Source organism: Phocoena phocoena, chromosome 1, assembly GCF_963924675.1.
Source record: "Phocoena phocoena chromosome 1, mPhoPho1.1, whole genome shotgun sequence".
Lineage (NCBI taxonomy): Eukaryota > Metazoa > Chordata > Mammalia > Artiodactyla > Phocoenidae > Phocoena > Phocoena phocoena.
In genome coordinates, this window is record NC_089219.1 from 130,306,217 (window position 1) to 130,325,035 (window position 18,819).

General features: G+C 37.8%; 1 protein-coding gene across 1 annotated transcript in view; it reads left to right on the forward strand.

The window, feature by feature from the left end:
• The window catches only part of KLHL20 (kelch like family member 20), a 99,351-nt gene that overhangs the window by 14,558 nt on the left and 65,974 nt on the right, over nt 1–18,819 (forward strand). The window contains exon 2 of the mRNA XM_065877317.1: nt 7,936–7,999. Coding sequence (XP_065733389.1) covers nt 7,977–7,999 — 23 coding nt within the window. The 5' untranslated portion in view covers nt 7,936–7,976. The remainder of the gene's footprint in view (nt 1–7,935; nt 8,000–18,819) is intronic.

Below are 18,819 nucleotides of genomic sequence, written 5' to 3' on the forward strand. Positions count from 1 at the left end.
GATTAAGATTCAAGAGGGGGAACATCCCTGGCGGCCCAGTGGTTAAGACTTCACCTTCCAATGCAGGGGGTGTGGGTTCAATCCCTGGTCAGGAGCTAAGATCCCACATGCCTCGTGGCTAAAAAAATCGAAACATAAAACAGAAGCAATATTGTAACAAATTCAATAAAGACTTTAAAATGGTCCACATCAAAAAAATCTTAAAAAAAAAAGATTCAAGGGGGTCCCACCTTAAAACTTACATAATGTTATATGTCAATTACATCTCAATAAAGTTGGGAAAACAAAGATTCAAGATAAATACTCTGAAGCTGTCTGGAACTCTCCATGTAGCTCTTTCCTCTTTAGTACTCTGCCCTGGAAACTTGGGTTGCCTTGGTCTGCCCAGACTCCTAAATTTGTCTCATCAATTGAAGGAGATTGTCAGGCTCTGCCTGGATTCTCCTTTCCTGATCTGTGGCCAAATCTCCAAGAAAGAATCTGGGACAATCATAAGCTTTGCTTTGCTTGTGTCCACTCTCAGTGTTCATATTCTGTGCTGCCTGAAACTATTATTTCATATATTTTCTCCAGTTTTTAGTTGTTCTTAGTGGGAGGGGAAATTCAGTCCCTGTTACTCCATCTTTCTTTTTTTAAGAAACATTTTTATATCTTAATTATTTCATAGTCATTTCATCCTCTTCTGTGAGTCACTGAGCTTTCCCTTAAATTTTTCATTTAAAAATCTAGGTAATTGGGGCTTCCCTGGTGGTACAGTGGTTGAGAGTCCACCTGCCGATTCAGGGGACACGGGTTTGTGCCCCGGTTCGGGAAGATCCCACATGCCGCGGAGCGGCTGGGCCCGTGAGCCATGGCCGCTGAGCCTGCGCGTCCGGAGCCTGTGCTCCGCAACGGGAGAGGCTACAACAGTGAGAGGCCCGCGTATTGCAAAAAAAAAAAAAAAAGAAAAGAAAAAAAAATCTAGGTAATTGCATTTGTTGAACATCTATGATGTTCCAGGTACTTCCTAAGTACTTCACATATATCATGACATTTATTCTTCATAAGTCGAGACAGCACATCATCATTAACTTTCTTCTTGGACCAGGATAAGACATGACCTTCATTAGGTATTATTTGGGGCATGTATATTCTGGTGTTTAAATATATATATATTTTTGATAGCATTGAAAGGGTTCCACCTGGCAGAAGTTTGAGCACACTCTAAACACTTATTAGGTGTATTTCCTAAGTAGATTCTTCAGTGATTATTGTGATTTTTTTCTTTATTGATGAAGTTTTTTCGTAGTTTTTACAATGGTATGTTTTATTTTTCATGTATATATATGTGTGTGCCTGTATATATACACACACACACACATATTTAAATACATATAAATATGTACAGATTCTCATGTGAATTCTCTATTCAACATGGAGATCTGAATTGTGCATGAGGCCTTTGCCTTAGGATTTGCATTTAAATGGGCTCCGTCAAACTGCAATGTATAGGAGAAAATTTCTCACCCATCCTATGTTGGTAGGGTTATGATTCCATACCTGCTTTACTCTGACTAACAGGATGGCCCACAGTGCATTATGAAAAACAGACAAGCAAACAGAATTAACCCAGTTCTTTTAGGGATTCTCCTTCACTTTTATGTATAGAAAAGTCTGCATGGGTGGCTCCTCCTTGAGCCTTGAGGGAATCTGACATATCCAAGTAAGTAAATTCTCTAAATTTAATGTCTCAGATTACGATCAGCTAGCTACTCAGGATTATACAAATCCCTGGGGCTCTAACCCAGGGCTATAATCAGATGTATCATGAGGTCATGAAAAACTCAGATTTGTAGCTGTCCTTGGCAAAGAGTTTCTCACTCTTACTCTTTATCTGCAGTCTTGAGAAACTGGTATCTGACTAAAACTCATCTAAGGGGATTTACTATGTTTTTCCTCAGAAATATGCTCACAGCATGCTTAGAGTTCTACTTTTTTAAAATCTTCTATTTCTTCACATCTGGGAATAGCTCTAAAGTCTGCCTCCATTTTTATGGACCTTAGTTTCTGGTTACCTTATAAGCCATTAATAATTAGTTTAAATGGTACCCATTTGTAAGTGGTTAGTGTTGCTTAAATGTTAGATTGCTCCTCTACTACAGAATAAACCCATTTTGTGAAATAACTTTGTTTTTCCTTAGCTAATGACTTATTCATCATATGACTGGAGGGTTAGTAGGAGGCAGGGAACAGATTTGAAATTCTAAACTAAGTTAGGTCACTTTCTCCTTAATGAAAACAATGGGACTCTGGAGGCAATCACATCACATGCCTTCACTCTACTCAGTTCTCTCTGGTGACCTAAATGGGAAGAAAATCCAAAAAAGAGGGGACATATGTATACGTATAGCTGATTCATTTTGCTGTACAGTAGAAACTAACACAACATTGTAAAGAACTATACTCCATTAAAAATTTTTAAAAAAGAAAAAAAATAAATGCAGAGGGTTCACAGTATACTGAAGGCATACACAGCACTCAGATTTAGAACCTCTGAATTAGGTGCTGACTAGTCTTATAGATTTTGATAGGCTTTAATTTAATCATGAGTCTAAATTTTATCCTGTGGATAACTGAGAGTCTATATTATATTTTAAGTAAGGATGGAATATGATTATAGTTTTCAAAGAGCATGATTAAAGCAAGTCATTTAAAGGAGGTTCAAACATTAACATATTTGCCATTTAAACAGTAACAATCTGCCTACAATTCATATATATATATATATTTTTTTAAAGACAAAAGCAATACCATTTCATTTAAAGTTTTCTCTCCTTAATTTCTAAAAATTATTTTTGTGGGGTTTTTTTAATTGAGGTATAATTGACATATAACATTATATTCGTTTCAGGTCTACAGAATAACTATTTGATACTTGTATTTATTACAAAATGATCGCCATAGTAAGTCTAATTAACATTTATCACTATACATAGTTACAAAATATTTTTTCTTGAGATGTGAACTTTTAAGATCTACTCTTAGCAACTTTCAAATATGCAATACAGCATTATAAACTACAGTCACCATGTTGTACATTACATCCCCATGACATACTTATTTTATAATGGAAGCTTGTACCTTTTGACCTACTTCACCCATTTCACACACCTCCTGCCTTCGCAACCATCAGTCTGTTCTCTGTATCTATGAGCTTTTTGTTTGCTTGTATAAATGAAATCATATGGTATTTTTCTCTGTGTGACTTATTTCACTTAGCATAATACCCTCAAGGTCCATCCATGTTGTCACAAATGGATAAAATTTCATTATTTTTTATGGCTGAATAATATTCCATTATATATATAACATTTTCTTTATCCATTCATCCATTGATGGACACTTAGGTTGTTTCCATATTTTGGCTATTGTAAATAATGGTCCAATTAACTTGGGGGTATATATATCTTTTCGAGTTAGTGTTTTCATTTTCTTCAGATAAATACTCAGAAGTAGAATTGGTAGTTCTATTTTTTATTTTTTTATTTTTTTAGGAACCTCCATACTCTTTTCCATAGTGGTTGCACTAGTTTACATTCCCCACAACAGTACACAAAATTCCCTTTTCTCCACATCTTCACCAACACTTATTTCTTGTCTTTTTGAGAATAGCCATTCTAAAAAATGTGAGATTATATCTCATTATGGTCTTGATTTGCATTTCCCTGATGATTAGTGACGCTGAGCAACTTTTCATGTGCCCATTGGCCATCTGTATGTCTTCTTTAGAAAAATGTGTATCCAGGTCATCTGCCCATTTTTAAATTAGATTGATTTTTGTTTGTTTGTTTTTTGCCAGTAAGTTGTATGAGTTCTCTATATATTTTGGATATTAACCCCTTATCAGATATATGTGTTGCAAATATTTTCTCCCATTTAGTAGGTTGCCTTTTCATTTTGTGCAGAAGAGTTTCCTACAATTCATATGACAAATTTTTAAATTATAAGATGAGGGGGAGTGGCATTAGATTGATTTTATTTAACTCTATACTTTATCACCTACTAGTTTAATGCTAACTAGCTGCAGAATCTTAAGTCAGTCATTTAACACATATGTACCTCAACGTCCTCATCTATAGAGTGGGGATAATCTCTCTCCTAGTGTTTTGTTTTTAAGGCTATTTTTGTAGAATTTGTGGTGATTATTATCTAATAGTTCCTATAGCACTATGAATATTGTAAAATTGTTTTCCATTTTACAGATGAGTTTATATAAGCACAATTTGGGTTGCTTACACAAGATATCCAAGTTCATGGATTTTAAATCATAGATTTAAATTAAATCTACATAAAACCAACCACATACCCCTCCTGATATCCTAAAACTCCCTAGGATTTCCTATCCCCAACTCAAAACTCACTGCTTTCTGGCTTAGTCTTATTATTTTACACCTGAAGTCAACCTTAAATTCCCAGATGAGAAAGCAAAAACTGAGAGCTATCTTAGTGCCTACATTTGGTTCCTTTATAAGTCATTAACACACTCTGGGACTAATGATTAGCTATGGACAGCAGTTATTTTAGATTATAGCCATTAATTAATTGTATGATTGAATTCTACCAAGGAAAATTTTCTTTTTTAAAGTCCCCAATTTAATCAAATAAAATCTGCCTTTATTTTCCATCAGCCATAGCAAGAACAGTTCTGGAAATATTGATCTGTATTCTTTCTCACATGTGACTGTCCCTATAGTTAATATGGAACTTCCACATTTTCCTCCTCTAATTTTCAAGGTTTTGAATTTAGGATCAGCTGTTAAACCTAAACTGAGCTGAAATATCGCCAAATACCTCCATAGAATTTAAAATAAAATCTGAACTTCTTACAATATCCTACAAGACAATATATGATCTTGTTCTCGCCTATCTTTCTTACCTCATATCTAATATTATTTCTAGTCACAGTGGCTTTTTTTAAGTTCCTTGAACAGGATGAGCTTATTTATGTCTCAGGTCATTTCCCTTTGCTATTCACTCTGCTTGAAACACTCTTCTCCCAGCTTTCCACCTGGATTGCTTCTCCCTCACCTTTCAGATCTCAACCCACCTTTTCAGAGAGCACTTACCTGATCATGCTACTTAAAGCAGCCTCTCCTTTCCCTAAATAGTCACTCTCCATAACATCACCTGTTTAGCTCCTTCCTCGATAGCATTTGCCACTGACTGAAATTATTTTACTTATTTGTTTACTTGTTTATTTTGTCTGTATCCTTTTACACAAACTAGTATGCTTTTGGCTGCAATTAATAGAAACCCCCAACTCACTTATTGGAATTTTATTATCTCACATAACTACAAGTCCAGCAATAGGGAAGTGTCCAGGCAAGGGAAAATGAGTAGTTTAAAAACTACATTCAAGAACCCCAATTCTTTCAGTCTCTCTGTTCTACCATCCTTATTGTCTAGCTTCATTCTCCTCTGCTTTCCCTCATAGTTGCAAAACGGTTGTGGTCTTCCAGGTGTCTCATCCAGGCACAACAATGGCCAAATGGAAAAGATGCTATTTCTTCCTGCATCTCTTCTAAAAATGCTAGGAAATCCTACCCCACAGTCCCCATTAGATTTCCTCTGATTTCTCATTAGTCGGTATTGGTAATTTGCATGGAGATGGTTTAGACCAATTACTCATAATGAAAAAGTTGTTCGAAAGTCAACCATCATAACCACATAAATGATCACTAGAGCTTCAGGATGGTGTCTATCTTGTTCACGACTGTATTTCCAAAGCCTAGCATGGTACTTGGCATGCAATAAGTGCTCAGTTGAGTCCATTTAAAGAAAGAGGAGAGAAAACTGACATTTGTTGAGTGCCTACTAAGTGCCAGACATACATGATCTTCATTATAATTGACTTCTCTCAACAATTGTATAAAAAGAGTATTATTTCCCTTTTATACAAAAGAAACTAATGCCTAAGAGATTAAGAAATTTGACCAAGATCACAAATCTGGTGAATCACAGGACTAGGATTTGAAACTATCGGTGTCTGGATCTAAAGACCATGCATTTCCTACTACAAGCTAATTAACAAAATGCATTCTTTCCCTTTCAGACACAACTGCAAAAATCTGTGTAGATTCCATGTGAAGAACAGCTAAAGAAAATCTGGTTACGTTCATGCTCAGCCTATAATAGTTATCAGGAAACCAGCAACAGTCTTTCACTGATATTACTGAAATTGTATCCCCCACCCTATCACTTGTTTGTTTTCTAAACATATAGTGAAAATTAGGTGGCTGTGTGCTATGGGAAAATCAGGCAAAGGACAAACTGACAAAGATTTTTTTTTTCCTCAGTAATACTAAAGTGAGTTCAGAGAAGTGTTTGGTGAAGTGTCTCTTGTAGAATACTAAGTGAAAGGGAAGCTGACATAGCCTTAAAATCCTGAGTAAAACCCTGGTGTCTTGAAAGCTAAACTGGGAAATCTGGAGCATAATAGATATATGGGGCCTAATAGATATATGTCGACTGAATGTACGCATGTGTCAATCATTCAATCCACAATAAGGGAAAAGATTGTGCCAACAGGAAACGCACCAGCTACAAATAAATCAAAATTCCTGGCTTTCCGTGACTCCTCCCATCTTTCTATTGGCTTCTGATGGGGAGAAGAAAGAAGCCTTCAGTATTTAAATATTGCCAGTTCAGCAGTGAACTAGCACAGTGGTCACCGTGGGGATACAAGGAACTGGTAACGAGGACTGGCAGTCTTTGAAGGGACGTAAGCCCCCAACAAAGGGCGCATCTACTTCCTTATCTGCGCCGGAACCTCTTGGCAGGGTATGTGGGTTCCAGAGGGAACGATTTAGAAACAGGACTACTTCCTGCTGCTGAAGTGGGGCGGGGGGTGTGGGGGAAATAAGCTCGAGGAGCGGCACCCTCCTTGCGCTACCCGAGGCAGAGAAGAGGCCAGAGAGGAGGCGGCGGGCGGAGGAGGCGGAGGAGCCTACTGCAGAGAAGGAAGTGTCGGAGCCGGTAGGTTAGCAGCCTTAGAGTAGGGGACAGTGGACAGCACCCAGGACTCGCTTTGCAAATCTGTGGTCCCAAGTTGCCGAGCTGCCCATTGGGTAGGGGCCGTGCGTCTCCCGCCGCCTGTCAGTCGGCACCAGGAAGGGACTGTTGGGGGACTGGGGCTGGGCCTTGCGGGGCACCAGACTGCGCTCGAGCTGGCTGACAGCCCTACCCCGGAGCCAGGGGAGCCGCTGGGCCGTTCTGCCTGAAGGCGTGGGGTTCCGCACCCTGGACAACTTCCCTAGACAGGGGTTGGAATTTGCGGGGAAGGAAGTGGATATCGTGAGTCCCACTTAACCCTCGGGACCTAGCGAAATCTTGCCAAGTGGGTGGTGGACATTGTTTCGGGAATTGAGGGAAGGGCTTGTAAAGAGAATGTTAGTCTGCAGCCATAGTTTCTCTACCCTGTTCTATCTGCCCGGGCTATCGAAAGTGGAGTTGTTTGTTCTTAAAGGCAAGTGACTGCTCCTACTCCTGTCCCTTCGGGACAACTTAACAGCTTTCAGATCCGTTGTTAAACCAGCGTGTTCCCTATCCGATCTATCATGTTAGTACTGCTATGGGTATCTGGTGAATACTCTGTAGATATACTTGATAGGTCAAAGTTAAATGTCTCCAAAGCACTTTTTGAAGAGAGACAAGACCAACCTGGCAGTCGGGACTATTTAGCGCACTTACCCTCACATTCACATAGAATCTTTTTAGCATTCAGAGTAAAGACGGTCATCTTAAAGGTACTAGGTAAGGGTTATAATTGTGCATGTGCAAAAGGCCTGTCGTATAATAGGATATAAAGTTCTTTATCACTGAACGAAATTATTGTATAGAGATTGTTATCGGAAAGATCAGAAATAGTTTTTAAGTACTGCTTTTCTATTGTCTTAGGTTCGGCTTTAGAGTGTGGTGAAGGGTACTTTTCATGTTGCATGGAAGGAAAGCCAATGCGCAGGTAGGCATTTAGGAAGAAAACCTTCGGTTTCACTAAATGCAATTCACATAATAATCCAGGGCTTCGTTTAAAAAAAATTTTAAACGTTTTCAAATCTTACCAAATTCTGCTTGTAACTAATGATTCTTGTTCTAAAATAAATCAAGAGTAGTATCAGGAATTAATAGCTTTTTAAATAGAGTAAGATATAAAACTTAAATTGCTAAAGAGTGCTGTGAGTTTTATATAGTTAACACTTCAGTTTTCCTTTTTGCATGGTAATTTTTTGTGGTAATCACTAAGTGTACTGTGATACTGTATGGGTTTATTATAGTCTTCAACCATAGAATGTAGAGGGTTCTGTTGCCATATAAGACTAATGATTGCTTATAATACGCTGTACTGAATGTCTAATTATGGTTTTGGTTATTTCATTGATGTTCATTAATACATTTGTTCTATTAATTAAAATAGCTGCATTGCAGGGAAGTTTGGTCAAGGACTAAAAAAGTTATTGGACATAACTTAGTCCATAGAAAAATACAACAGTGTGTGGGAAAACATAGACAATTCTCCTAACCCTAGAATTTAGAAATTTGGTAATGCTTTTTCTCAATCTGTTCCAACAAATAGGACTCAAATCCTTATCGAAAATCAGCCCACTTCTATTTCTTCATTTGTAAAACTCATTTTACATTTATTGAACTGTATTAATCATTTTTGTTTAACATCAAACATAAATAGCTCTGGTAGACCCTTTTAAGAGAAGAAGCATTTTGTGATGGGGGTATGACTTAGAACCAGGAGGAAGAACCAGAATATAAATGTTTTTTCCAAATCAGTTATTGATTTTTTTGATTGCCCTTGACCTGTTCACCTTCTTCGTGCCCCAGTTTACTTCTGTAATATATCTGACCAGGATATTGGGAATTAATGAATGCTTGCAAGTGCTTTGAGATCGCCAGATGAAAAGATGTTATGGATATAACAAATACCATTATCTTATTTGTGTCTGACTCTAAAGTAGGAATAATATTTGACTGAAAGTACATGAAGAAATTAACAACACATATATTAAATGCTTCATCACTTCAACTTCTAACATGATTGCAAGAACCACTGATTGCTTCTCATCCTCAGCTGCCATAAATGTCATATCTTATGTAATTGTTTAATATAAGCTTATTATTTTTCAAAAAGAGAAGGCACAGCATGAGAATGTTTTTGGTTTATCAGTAATTTCTGTATAAAATATTTGCTTAATCACTCATACCTACCCTTTTTTTTCTTGCTTTTTTTATATAACATTGCCAGTTGTTTAAACGTATTGGAGAATTCTGATGCCATTAATTGTTAAGTTACAGTTCTTTTTTCATCACCATCACTTGGCCAGAGCCTGGCCTACCGCTGCTCTCTGGTTTTACTTTTACCTGCTACCTATGTTAAGTCTTGGTCACACCCTTTCCTTATTGGGCTGTCATTCTTGCTGCTGCAACCCAGAAAGCAGTCTCTGGAAAGTAATGTTGGGTTTATACTTACCAGCTATTGGAGAAGCTTTGAATGAGAAATAACTGTTTATATTGAGATTATTTGAATACATGTTTGTTCTCACTACTAGAGTGTGAGCTCTTTTTTTTTTTTTTTGAGTGTGAGCTCTTTGACTGTCATATGTCTTCTGTATCTTTGTATCCCTGGCACCTAATGATCACTGAATAATTGTTTGAATGACTGAACAGCTGAACCGTATCTACAGACTTTTCCCATGAGGGGGGAAAAACTATGAACAAGAAAAGATTGAAAATTGCTGTTAGGGTATTCCGATGCTTAATCATAAAGCTTTATGAAACTGATTGGCATTTTACTAGTAAAGCTTCATTGCATTCATTTATTTAACTACCTATTATGGGTAAATGCTACAAAATTTAAAAGATAAGATATTCAATGAAAAGTAAGTCTCCCAATGCTGACCCTAGCTCCCAATTTTCCTCTCCCGAGGAACCACTTGAAAGCAGTTTCTTATGCATTTTTTAGTATTGTAATGCATATACAAGCATATATAGAATATCTCCCCTTTTTAAAAAACACTAATGTTCACACATCATGCGCAGTCTTCTGTATCTTTCTTTTTTCACTTCACACATTATCTTGTAGATATGACAAATACATAGACCCACCTTATTCTTTTTAATAGTTACATAGTATTTTATTATCTGTAAGTACCATAGTTAACCAGTCCCTTTGAGAGATGTTTATTTCAAATGGTTTGCTGTTACAACCAATTCTGCAGTGAATATCCTTGTATGTAGTTTTTGCCCAGTTCTGTAAGTATAGGATAAATTCTTAGATGTAAAATTGCCCAAAGAGTATATGCATTTCAAGATTTTGGTTAATATTAACATATTCCTCTCCTTAGAGATTATCCAGTCTGAAGTCTCACCAACAGTGTGCCCGTCTCCCAAGATACTATTTTTTAATCATTGATTTAATTTAGAGATACTAAAACATTTTGCAATGTAATTCTTCCATCTTTTCTTAAATATACAAATGGGAAACTGAGCCTGATTTTATTAGGAATTGGTTTATTCACTCACCAAACATTTATATAGTACTTGTTCTATGCCTGTATACTGTAGGTATACAGATGAAGTGATGGAAAGACATGTAAACAGGTACCATAATACGACATGAACAGGACTTTATTTTTTTTGGCTGCGTTGGGTCTTTGTTGCTGCACATGGGCTTTCTCTAGTTGCAGCAAGCGGGGGCTACTCTTCATTGTGGTGCACGGGCTTCTCATTGCGGTGGCTTCTCTTGTTGCGGAGCACAGGCTGTAGGCAAGTGGGCTTCAGTAGTTGTGGTGCACGAGCTCAGTAGTTGTGGCTTGCGGGCTCTAGAGCACAGGCTCACTAGTGTGGCACACGGGCTTAGTTGCTCCGCAGCAATGTGGGATCTTCCCAGACCAGGAGATCGAAACCGTGTCCTCTGCATTGGCAGGCGGATTCTTAACCACTGTGCCACCAGGGAAGTCCCATGAACAGCATTTTAGTAGAGATGTAAACCTGTGCTCTGTGGAGATGAGGAAAGCTCACCTTCACAGAGGTGGTGATATTTGAGCTGGATCTTTTAGAAAGGATAAGAATTTGCTTTAAAGAATGTACTTTAAAGGATAAGAATTAAAGAAGGGAGATAATAAAGACACCATAAACAGAAGGAACAGATATGCCAAAAACAAAAACAAAAACACAAGAAGACACCAAGACCTGGAAGTGTATAACATGTATGGAATGGTAAGTATATCTGGAGTGCAGAGTATATGAGGGAGGAAGAAGGGGAAACAAGGGGGGAAAATCATGGAAAATGAGGCTATAACCATGGGAAAGAGTTCAACTTTACCCTTTAGGTATTTAAGAGGCAATGGATGTTGTTATACAAATCAGATTTGGTTTTTGGGCTGATATTTAAGAAGATAGGATGTAGACCAGAAAGAGGGAAAAAATAATGGCAAAAAATACTAATTTAAAGGAGTTGTAGTAGTTTAGATGAAAGCTGATGAGGCCCTGAAGTAGATCAGTGGCAGCGGGGATTGAGAGAAGAGGATGGAATTAAGAGTTTAATAGTAAAATCAAAAGGATTTGGTGAATATAGAGTGAGGAAAAGGTAACGATATAAATGACTCCAAAGATCTTAGCTTGGGCAACTAGGGGCTGCCATAATGAGATCAAAAATACAGGAAGAGGGGCTTCCCTGGTGGTGCAGTGATTGAGGGTCCGCCTGCCGATGCAGGGGACGCCGGTTCATGCCCCAGTCATGGAGGATCCCACATGCTGCGGAGCGGCTGGGCCCGTAGGCCATGGCCGCTGAGCCTGCCCTTCCGGAGCCTGTGTTCCGCAACGGGAGAGGCCACAACAGTGAGAGGCCCACGTACCACAAAAAAAAAAAAAAATACAGGAAGAGGAACAGGTTTTACTAAGCCAAGAATAGTTCTCTTTTGTATTCTTCAAGATTATTATGTCTAGGAAACAGCCAGGTAGAGATAGCCAGCATGTAATTGGACTATGGATCTGGGGCAGAAGAATAGTTTGGGCTGGAAAGAAAAAAACAATTGTGAGTCATCAGTATGCAGAAGATTCTTGAAGTTGTAGGTGTGAATGAGGGTAGAACAGAAAAGGAAGATGCCAAAAGCAAAATCCTAGGGAGTACCAAGGGTGTTTAAGGTGGGGCCTAAGATGAAAACCCATTGAAAATTCATAAATGGGTAAGAAGCTTTAGGTTCTTTGGGTTTTGTTTTATTAATTGTATCTAGAGATTTTATTGATAACGTTCACTCACGGTGAAGATCACAGATGAGCTCCTTGAGTTCAACATCAAAAGACAAATCCCATTCAGATCTCTTGTCTAGAATTTCCAGTTTATTCTACTTAGCCTAAAATGTATGCTTTAAAATAGTAGTATAAGGAGACTTCCCTAGTGGTGCAGTGGTTAAGAATCCACGTGCCAATGCAGGGGACATGGGTTCGATTCCTGGTCTGGGAAGATCTCACATGCCGCGGAGCAGCTAAGCCTGTGTGCCACAACTACTGAGCCCGCATGCTGCAACTACTGAAGCCCGTGTGCCTAGAGCCCGTGTTCTGCAACAAGAGAAGCCACCGCAATGGGAAGCCCACACGCCGCAACTAGAGAAAGCCCGTGCGCAGCAATGAAGACCCAACTCAGCCAAAATATAAATTAATTAATTTAAAAAAATAATAATATAAGATACACCTGCTTGATTTGGCTCTTTCTTGGTGTGCCATGCCAAGTTGGCTTACTCAACACCTCTCCTTTCTTTCCTCCTACTATATAGACACAAGAAAAAATATTATACTTGATATGTTTAATATTCTTTGCATTTGGGGTTGGCTATGTAACACAGTGCTGCCAATGAAATGTCAGTGGAAGTTGCTGAGAGGTATCTACCTAGGAAGACTTGCTTTCCTGACATAAAGGGAGACCAGCTTGTTTGCATGGCCAATTGCCCTTTCTCCATCTTACCTTGGTTGCTGGGCCAAGGCACCCAATGCTGACCCTCATTTCATCCAATAAACAGTGATGCCTTAAGGCTGAAGTATTCATGACCTACTTTCAGATTAAGGAATTAACTGCCTGGCTTTCTGGTGTGGTAGGGAATGTACTGCCTAGTGGATGCTCTTCTAATAAGCTTCACTGGCACCTTGAGATGTTATTTCTGTTTTAAGGATTTGTATGCTCAAGTCTCTAGCTCTCCCTATTCGTGTGTGCTTAGGACTTTAAATGAGGGTCAACTCAGCTGAATCTTCTAAGAGCAGGCTGTTAATTTCCAAATTAAAACAAATGTTTGAAGTATAAAGGGAGAGATGCTCATTTGATAGATAAGGAGCACAATTCCAAGCTAAGGAAAGATTCTGCAGGTCTTTGGACTAAGAAATAAAACTTGATTATAAATGCTTTAGAAGGCTATGTTTTTCTAAACTTTTTATTGTGTTTGATTTCAAATTATCATAGCCACTTATAGAACATGACTCTTTCCTCAATTAAGACTATTACTTTTGAAGTAGATCTGAGGAACGAGTGCCATGATAGCTGTGAAATTTAAGTTGACTCAAATATTTGGGGTATGTGGAAATGCTGTTATTAAATGTACTTAGGGAGGTACTAAAGTTGTAGCATTCCTTTAGCAAACATGAAGAATATTTAAGATATTTTATTTGTTCTTTGGTTTATGTTTCCTACATGCACATGACTTGATTCTTCTATCATTCGAGATATCAGTATTCATGGGAATGACCCATGCATTTATCTAGCCTGCATTTCCTTGACCTCCTAAATTCTTGGGACTTTTACCTTCACTCACTTCAAAAATTCATTCCTACTATCACTCAGAAAATCTCTCTCCGAAATCGTTTTAAGTCCTGATAACTTGTTTTCTGACCATAACCTCTTGAATGCCCATTCCAGCTGTTCTTTGACCTAATCATAATCAACACACTTTTGTCTCTTGTGTTTTTACAGTTTACTCCTGCAACCACTTTAACCATTTTCTAGCCACCACTCACTGAACTCCCGAGTTTGTCCGTGGCATTTACCCATTCTAGATTAAGGCAGACATTTATATTCTGTAATTTGGGCTGTTGATTACTGCTGGATAAAACCAGCCACAGGGAATTCATGCTACTGTATTCAGAGTCTTTAATATCATTTGGGCCAACAATGTCATCCAACAGTATTTCTGTGAGTCCCTAATCAATGCTTACTCATTCCCCACAGTAGCTATTTCACATCCTTACCCATTCTTCTCATAACCCTCTTAACACTCCTTTCAGTGGCAGCAAGTGACCTGCTCCCCCAAATCCCAGCTTCACAGAAAACAGAGGCCATCAGGTATGAACTTCCTCAAGCTCCTGACACCTCCTTACCCGAAAATAAATGTATCTGTTTCCACACTATGTTTCCTCCCATGCCCTTAATCTGACCTCTTATGGTGAGCTCTCTCCCTTTTGTCTAAGATCCATTCTTCTGTATTTTGTTTCGAAATACCCCCACTTTTCAAGAATTTTGCTCCATCATTTATTCTCTCCCTCTTTACATATATTTTAAAACTTCTCCCTCCTTTTGGTTCTTTGCATCAATATATAATCATTTTCCAGTTATTACTCTCTTTAAACAGACATAGTAGTTTATGTCTCTTTTCACAGCCAAGCTTCTTTCTAGAAATACTGCATACTCACTGTCTCTCTCTTCATCTTCATTGACCACTGCCATTGAATACCTCAGGATTTTACTGAAAGTTTAGGGATAATGAAGGAGACCATAAAGGTTTGGCCATTCATTATTTTCTCACTGGCTGTTTCTCTCCTTAAATCACAACCTGCCACCAGTTTTAATCAGTCTCTGTTTCTTTTCCTTTCTAATTCTCTTTCTCGCCCTAAAACTTTCTCCCTTTGAAATTACTGTTACTTTATTATACTGAGTAGTTTAGTTCTCTTTGTTACAATCTTGCTGCCTCTAGAACAGAGGTTAAAAAACAAAATCCTCGTATATCTTATACGTAGTTCATATAAGTGCATGGCTTTCACATAAGAGAGAGTGGTGGGGTCTGTGGTGAACTAAGATTCCAAGCCCTCCTAATGATATTCAAATTCAATTTAAATTTAAAAACAAACCAAAAAATACTGCAGACGAAGTACATCTAATGGTTTTATCATCCCAAAGAGCCCTCACCTTGCGTTTTATAATTAAAAGGCCCAAATAGATGTTTTCTTAAAAGCACCATCTGTCTCTGAAATAAACATTGCCCTTTCCCACAGAATGTGAAAGAATAATTGAAAAAATTTTAATAGCAGCTTTTTCCTTCCAATTATATGTACAACTTCAAATGTAGTAATTAGTTTTTTGTGTTTTTTTTTTTTTTTGGCTATGTTGGGTCTTCGTTGTGGCACGCCGGCTTCTCTCTAGTTGTGGCATGCAGGTTTTCTCTCTACTTGTGGTGTGCGTGCTCCAGGGCATGTGGGCTCTGTAGGTTGCAGCCCCCAGCCTCTCTTGTTGAGGCGTGAGAGCTCAGTAGTTGTGGCGCGCGGGCTTAGTTGCGCTGCAGCATGTGGAATCTTTTTCCCCGACCAGGGATCGAACCCGGGTCCCCTGCATTGGAAGGCGGATTCTTTACCACTGGACCAACTGTAAGGAAGTCCCTACAGTTTCTTAAAATGATTTCATACATAATGTCTGATTTTTTAGATTTATTGACATTTTGGTAAATGTGAATCCTTCTTGTTTTATTTCATTTTGTATGTTTGACAAGACTTCGCTCTTACTTTTTTTCTTTCCTTTATAGCTACATTTTGAATCATTACTTTCTCCATGTTGTTATTTCCTTTCGACTTAGGTCAACAGTCTCGTTGTAAAAGCCAACAGTTTCCGCTAATAAAGAAATTTTATTTATTAGTCAAATTTATTAGCCAGTTATTAGTCAAACTTTAATTTGTGTTAAAATAACCTGCTTGCTAAATGCAGACTCTGTAACTACACCCCCAGAGATATTGATTCTCTAGCCCCCCTTAAGAATCTGTGCTTTTACCAAGCACCCCCGCATAGCTGGTGTTAGAGAAACAGTATTTTAAAACTTAATGTAACAGCCTAACAGGAAGGGGCAGTCCTTCCACCCCCCCTTTTTTTTTGAACATCTTTATTGGAGTATAATTGCTTTACAATGGTGTGTTAGTTTCTGCTTTATAACAAAGTGAATCAGCTATACATATACATATATCCCCATATCTCCTCCCTCTTGGTGCTGGGAAAACTGGACAGCTACATGTAAAAGAATGAGATTAGATCACTCCCTAACACCATGCACAAAAATAACCTCAAAATGGATTAAAGACCTAAATGTAAGGCCAGACACTATAAAACTCTTAGAGGAAAACAGAGGAAGAACACTCTATGACATAAATTACAGCAAGATCCTTTTTGACCCACTTCCTAGAGAAATGAAAATAAAAACAAAAATAAACAAATGGGACCTAATGAAACTTAAAAGCTTTTGCACAGCAAAGGAAAACATAAACAAGATGAAAAGACAACCCTCAGAATGGGAGAAAATATTTGCAAATGAAGCAATTGGCAGTCCTTTTGTGGGAGAAGGCAAAAGCTCTATTTGGTCTCCTTAGTTTGTTAACTGTGGATGGAGTCCAGAATAATCCTTCCACCTAGCTCCTTCAGCCTTAAAACATATGTAAATTAGTCTTGAAAATTAAGTTAATAAAAATGTTATTTGAGTTCAATTTCTTTATGTATATATTATATAATATATATATATTTGTAATGTCATTAGTTCACTATTGGGATAGAAAAGCAAATAATTTGAGATCCTCTGGTTTTTCCAGATGAATTTTCACTTGGACAATCAGGCTTGCTCCCCCAAGCCTTTAATTAAAAGCTTTCCTAATGAAAAAAAACAAAAAAACAAAAACAAGAAAGCAAATGAACTTATTTACAAGATAGAAATTGACTCACAAACATAGAAAACAAACTTACAGTTACCAAAGCAGATAGTGGGGGGGGGGCGGTATAAATTAGGAGTTTAAGATTAACATATACACAGTATAAAATAGATGTACAATAAGGACATACTGTATAGCACAGGGAAATATATTAAATATCTTGTAATAACCTATAATGGGAAATAATCTGAAAAAGAACATATATATATATGTATGTATACATATATGTATGTATAACCGAATCACTTTGCTCTGCACCTGAAACTAACAACATTGTAAATTAACCATACTTCAATTTTTAAAAAGTGGTTAAAAAAATAGCTTTCCTAGGGTTTTTTCCTCTTGCTGGGGAGCAGTTCACACTTTAGTTTACCACCCCACCCCTCAAATCATTAGAGTACTTAATCCATCAGACTCCAAACAAAGAATTTGTGAATATAGATGTGACAAGGTATGAACACAACCTATTTCTGGGACACTTATTATAACTTCCCCTCAAAGATGCCCAGAAAAATGTATGGGGATGTACGGGGCAGGGTGGGGGGGGAAGGTAGAAAAAACGAACCATTTCTGCCAGTAGAACCCTTTGGATGTGATGAGACTGTTGGAGGATGTGGGCTTAGATTTTTTGAAAGTAAACATTTACAAAAACAAATAGCAGAACCACAGAAGAAATAACTTAATGTATAGAATTAAATATAACGTCTAGAATTAAATTGCTAGAAATAAATACAACTTCTCAGAAGATTTAAAATGAGGCACCCCTTATCGTCTCGGTGATCCTTGTTCTTGCTCCTCATTCTCCTAAAAGAGCAGCATAGTCCAGCCATGTGGCAGCATGCTTGCCTTTTCTCCCTTCTAAGAACAATAACCACGTAAACCAGATTGCCAGGATCATTTCTGCTTCAAATGCTCCATCTAGTTGACCAAAACAGTTCAGGATAAAGCACTGACTTTGGAGTCAGAGGACTTACATTCAGACAAATCCCAACACTGTCATTTTCCTTGTGAGGTAAGTGTAATTATCCCCACAATTACAGATGATGAACTTGAGGATCAGAGACATTAAGTAATTTGCCAAAGATTATACCTAATAAATGATGCAGCTAAGGTTTGAATCTATGTTTGCCTGGCTACAAACTGGGCATTCTTTCAAGAGAACCAGACAGGAAAGTTTGGAGGGTATAGTTTATTTTGGCAGGAAGAAAAGCTGAATTTATTTGACAGCTATTTAATGAGCACTGGATCCACGTGTTGAAGGATAGCATTGAGTAAAAGAGAACAGAGGCCTTGTTTTTATGGAGCTTATGTTCTGGTTGGGAGAGAAAGCCAATACATTATATCAGGAGGTAATTATTCAAGAAGAAAAATTAAGCACAGTAAAGAGTATAGGGTAGTAAAAGTAAGAGATGCTGTTTCGTATAAGGTGGTCTGATAAGTTGACATTTGAACAGAGATCTGAAAGAAATAAGGGAATGAGCTCTGCAGATATTTGGGGAAGAACCTTTCAGGAAGGAGGATTAAGGCTCTGAAGCAAAAGAGGCCTTGGCGTGTCCCAGAAATAGCAAGGAAGTCTGTGTGACTAGAGAACCATGAGTAAGGAGAAAGTGGGAGACGAATTCAGAGTTAGCCGGGGGAGGAGTCATATAGAAGTTCGTAAACTCTATAGGCTTTGTTTTTTGCTACTGATATGAGTGTTTAAAGGATTTTGAGCAGAGGAAAGGTATAGTCTGACTTTTCTAAAGGATCATTTTGGTTGTTTAGAGAAGAGAATATAAATCAGCAAAGGTGGAAGCAAGCAGACCACTTATGAGGCTATTATCATATAAA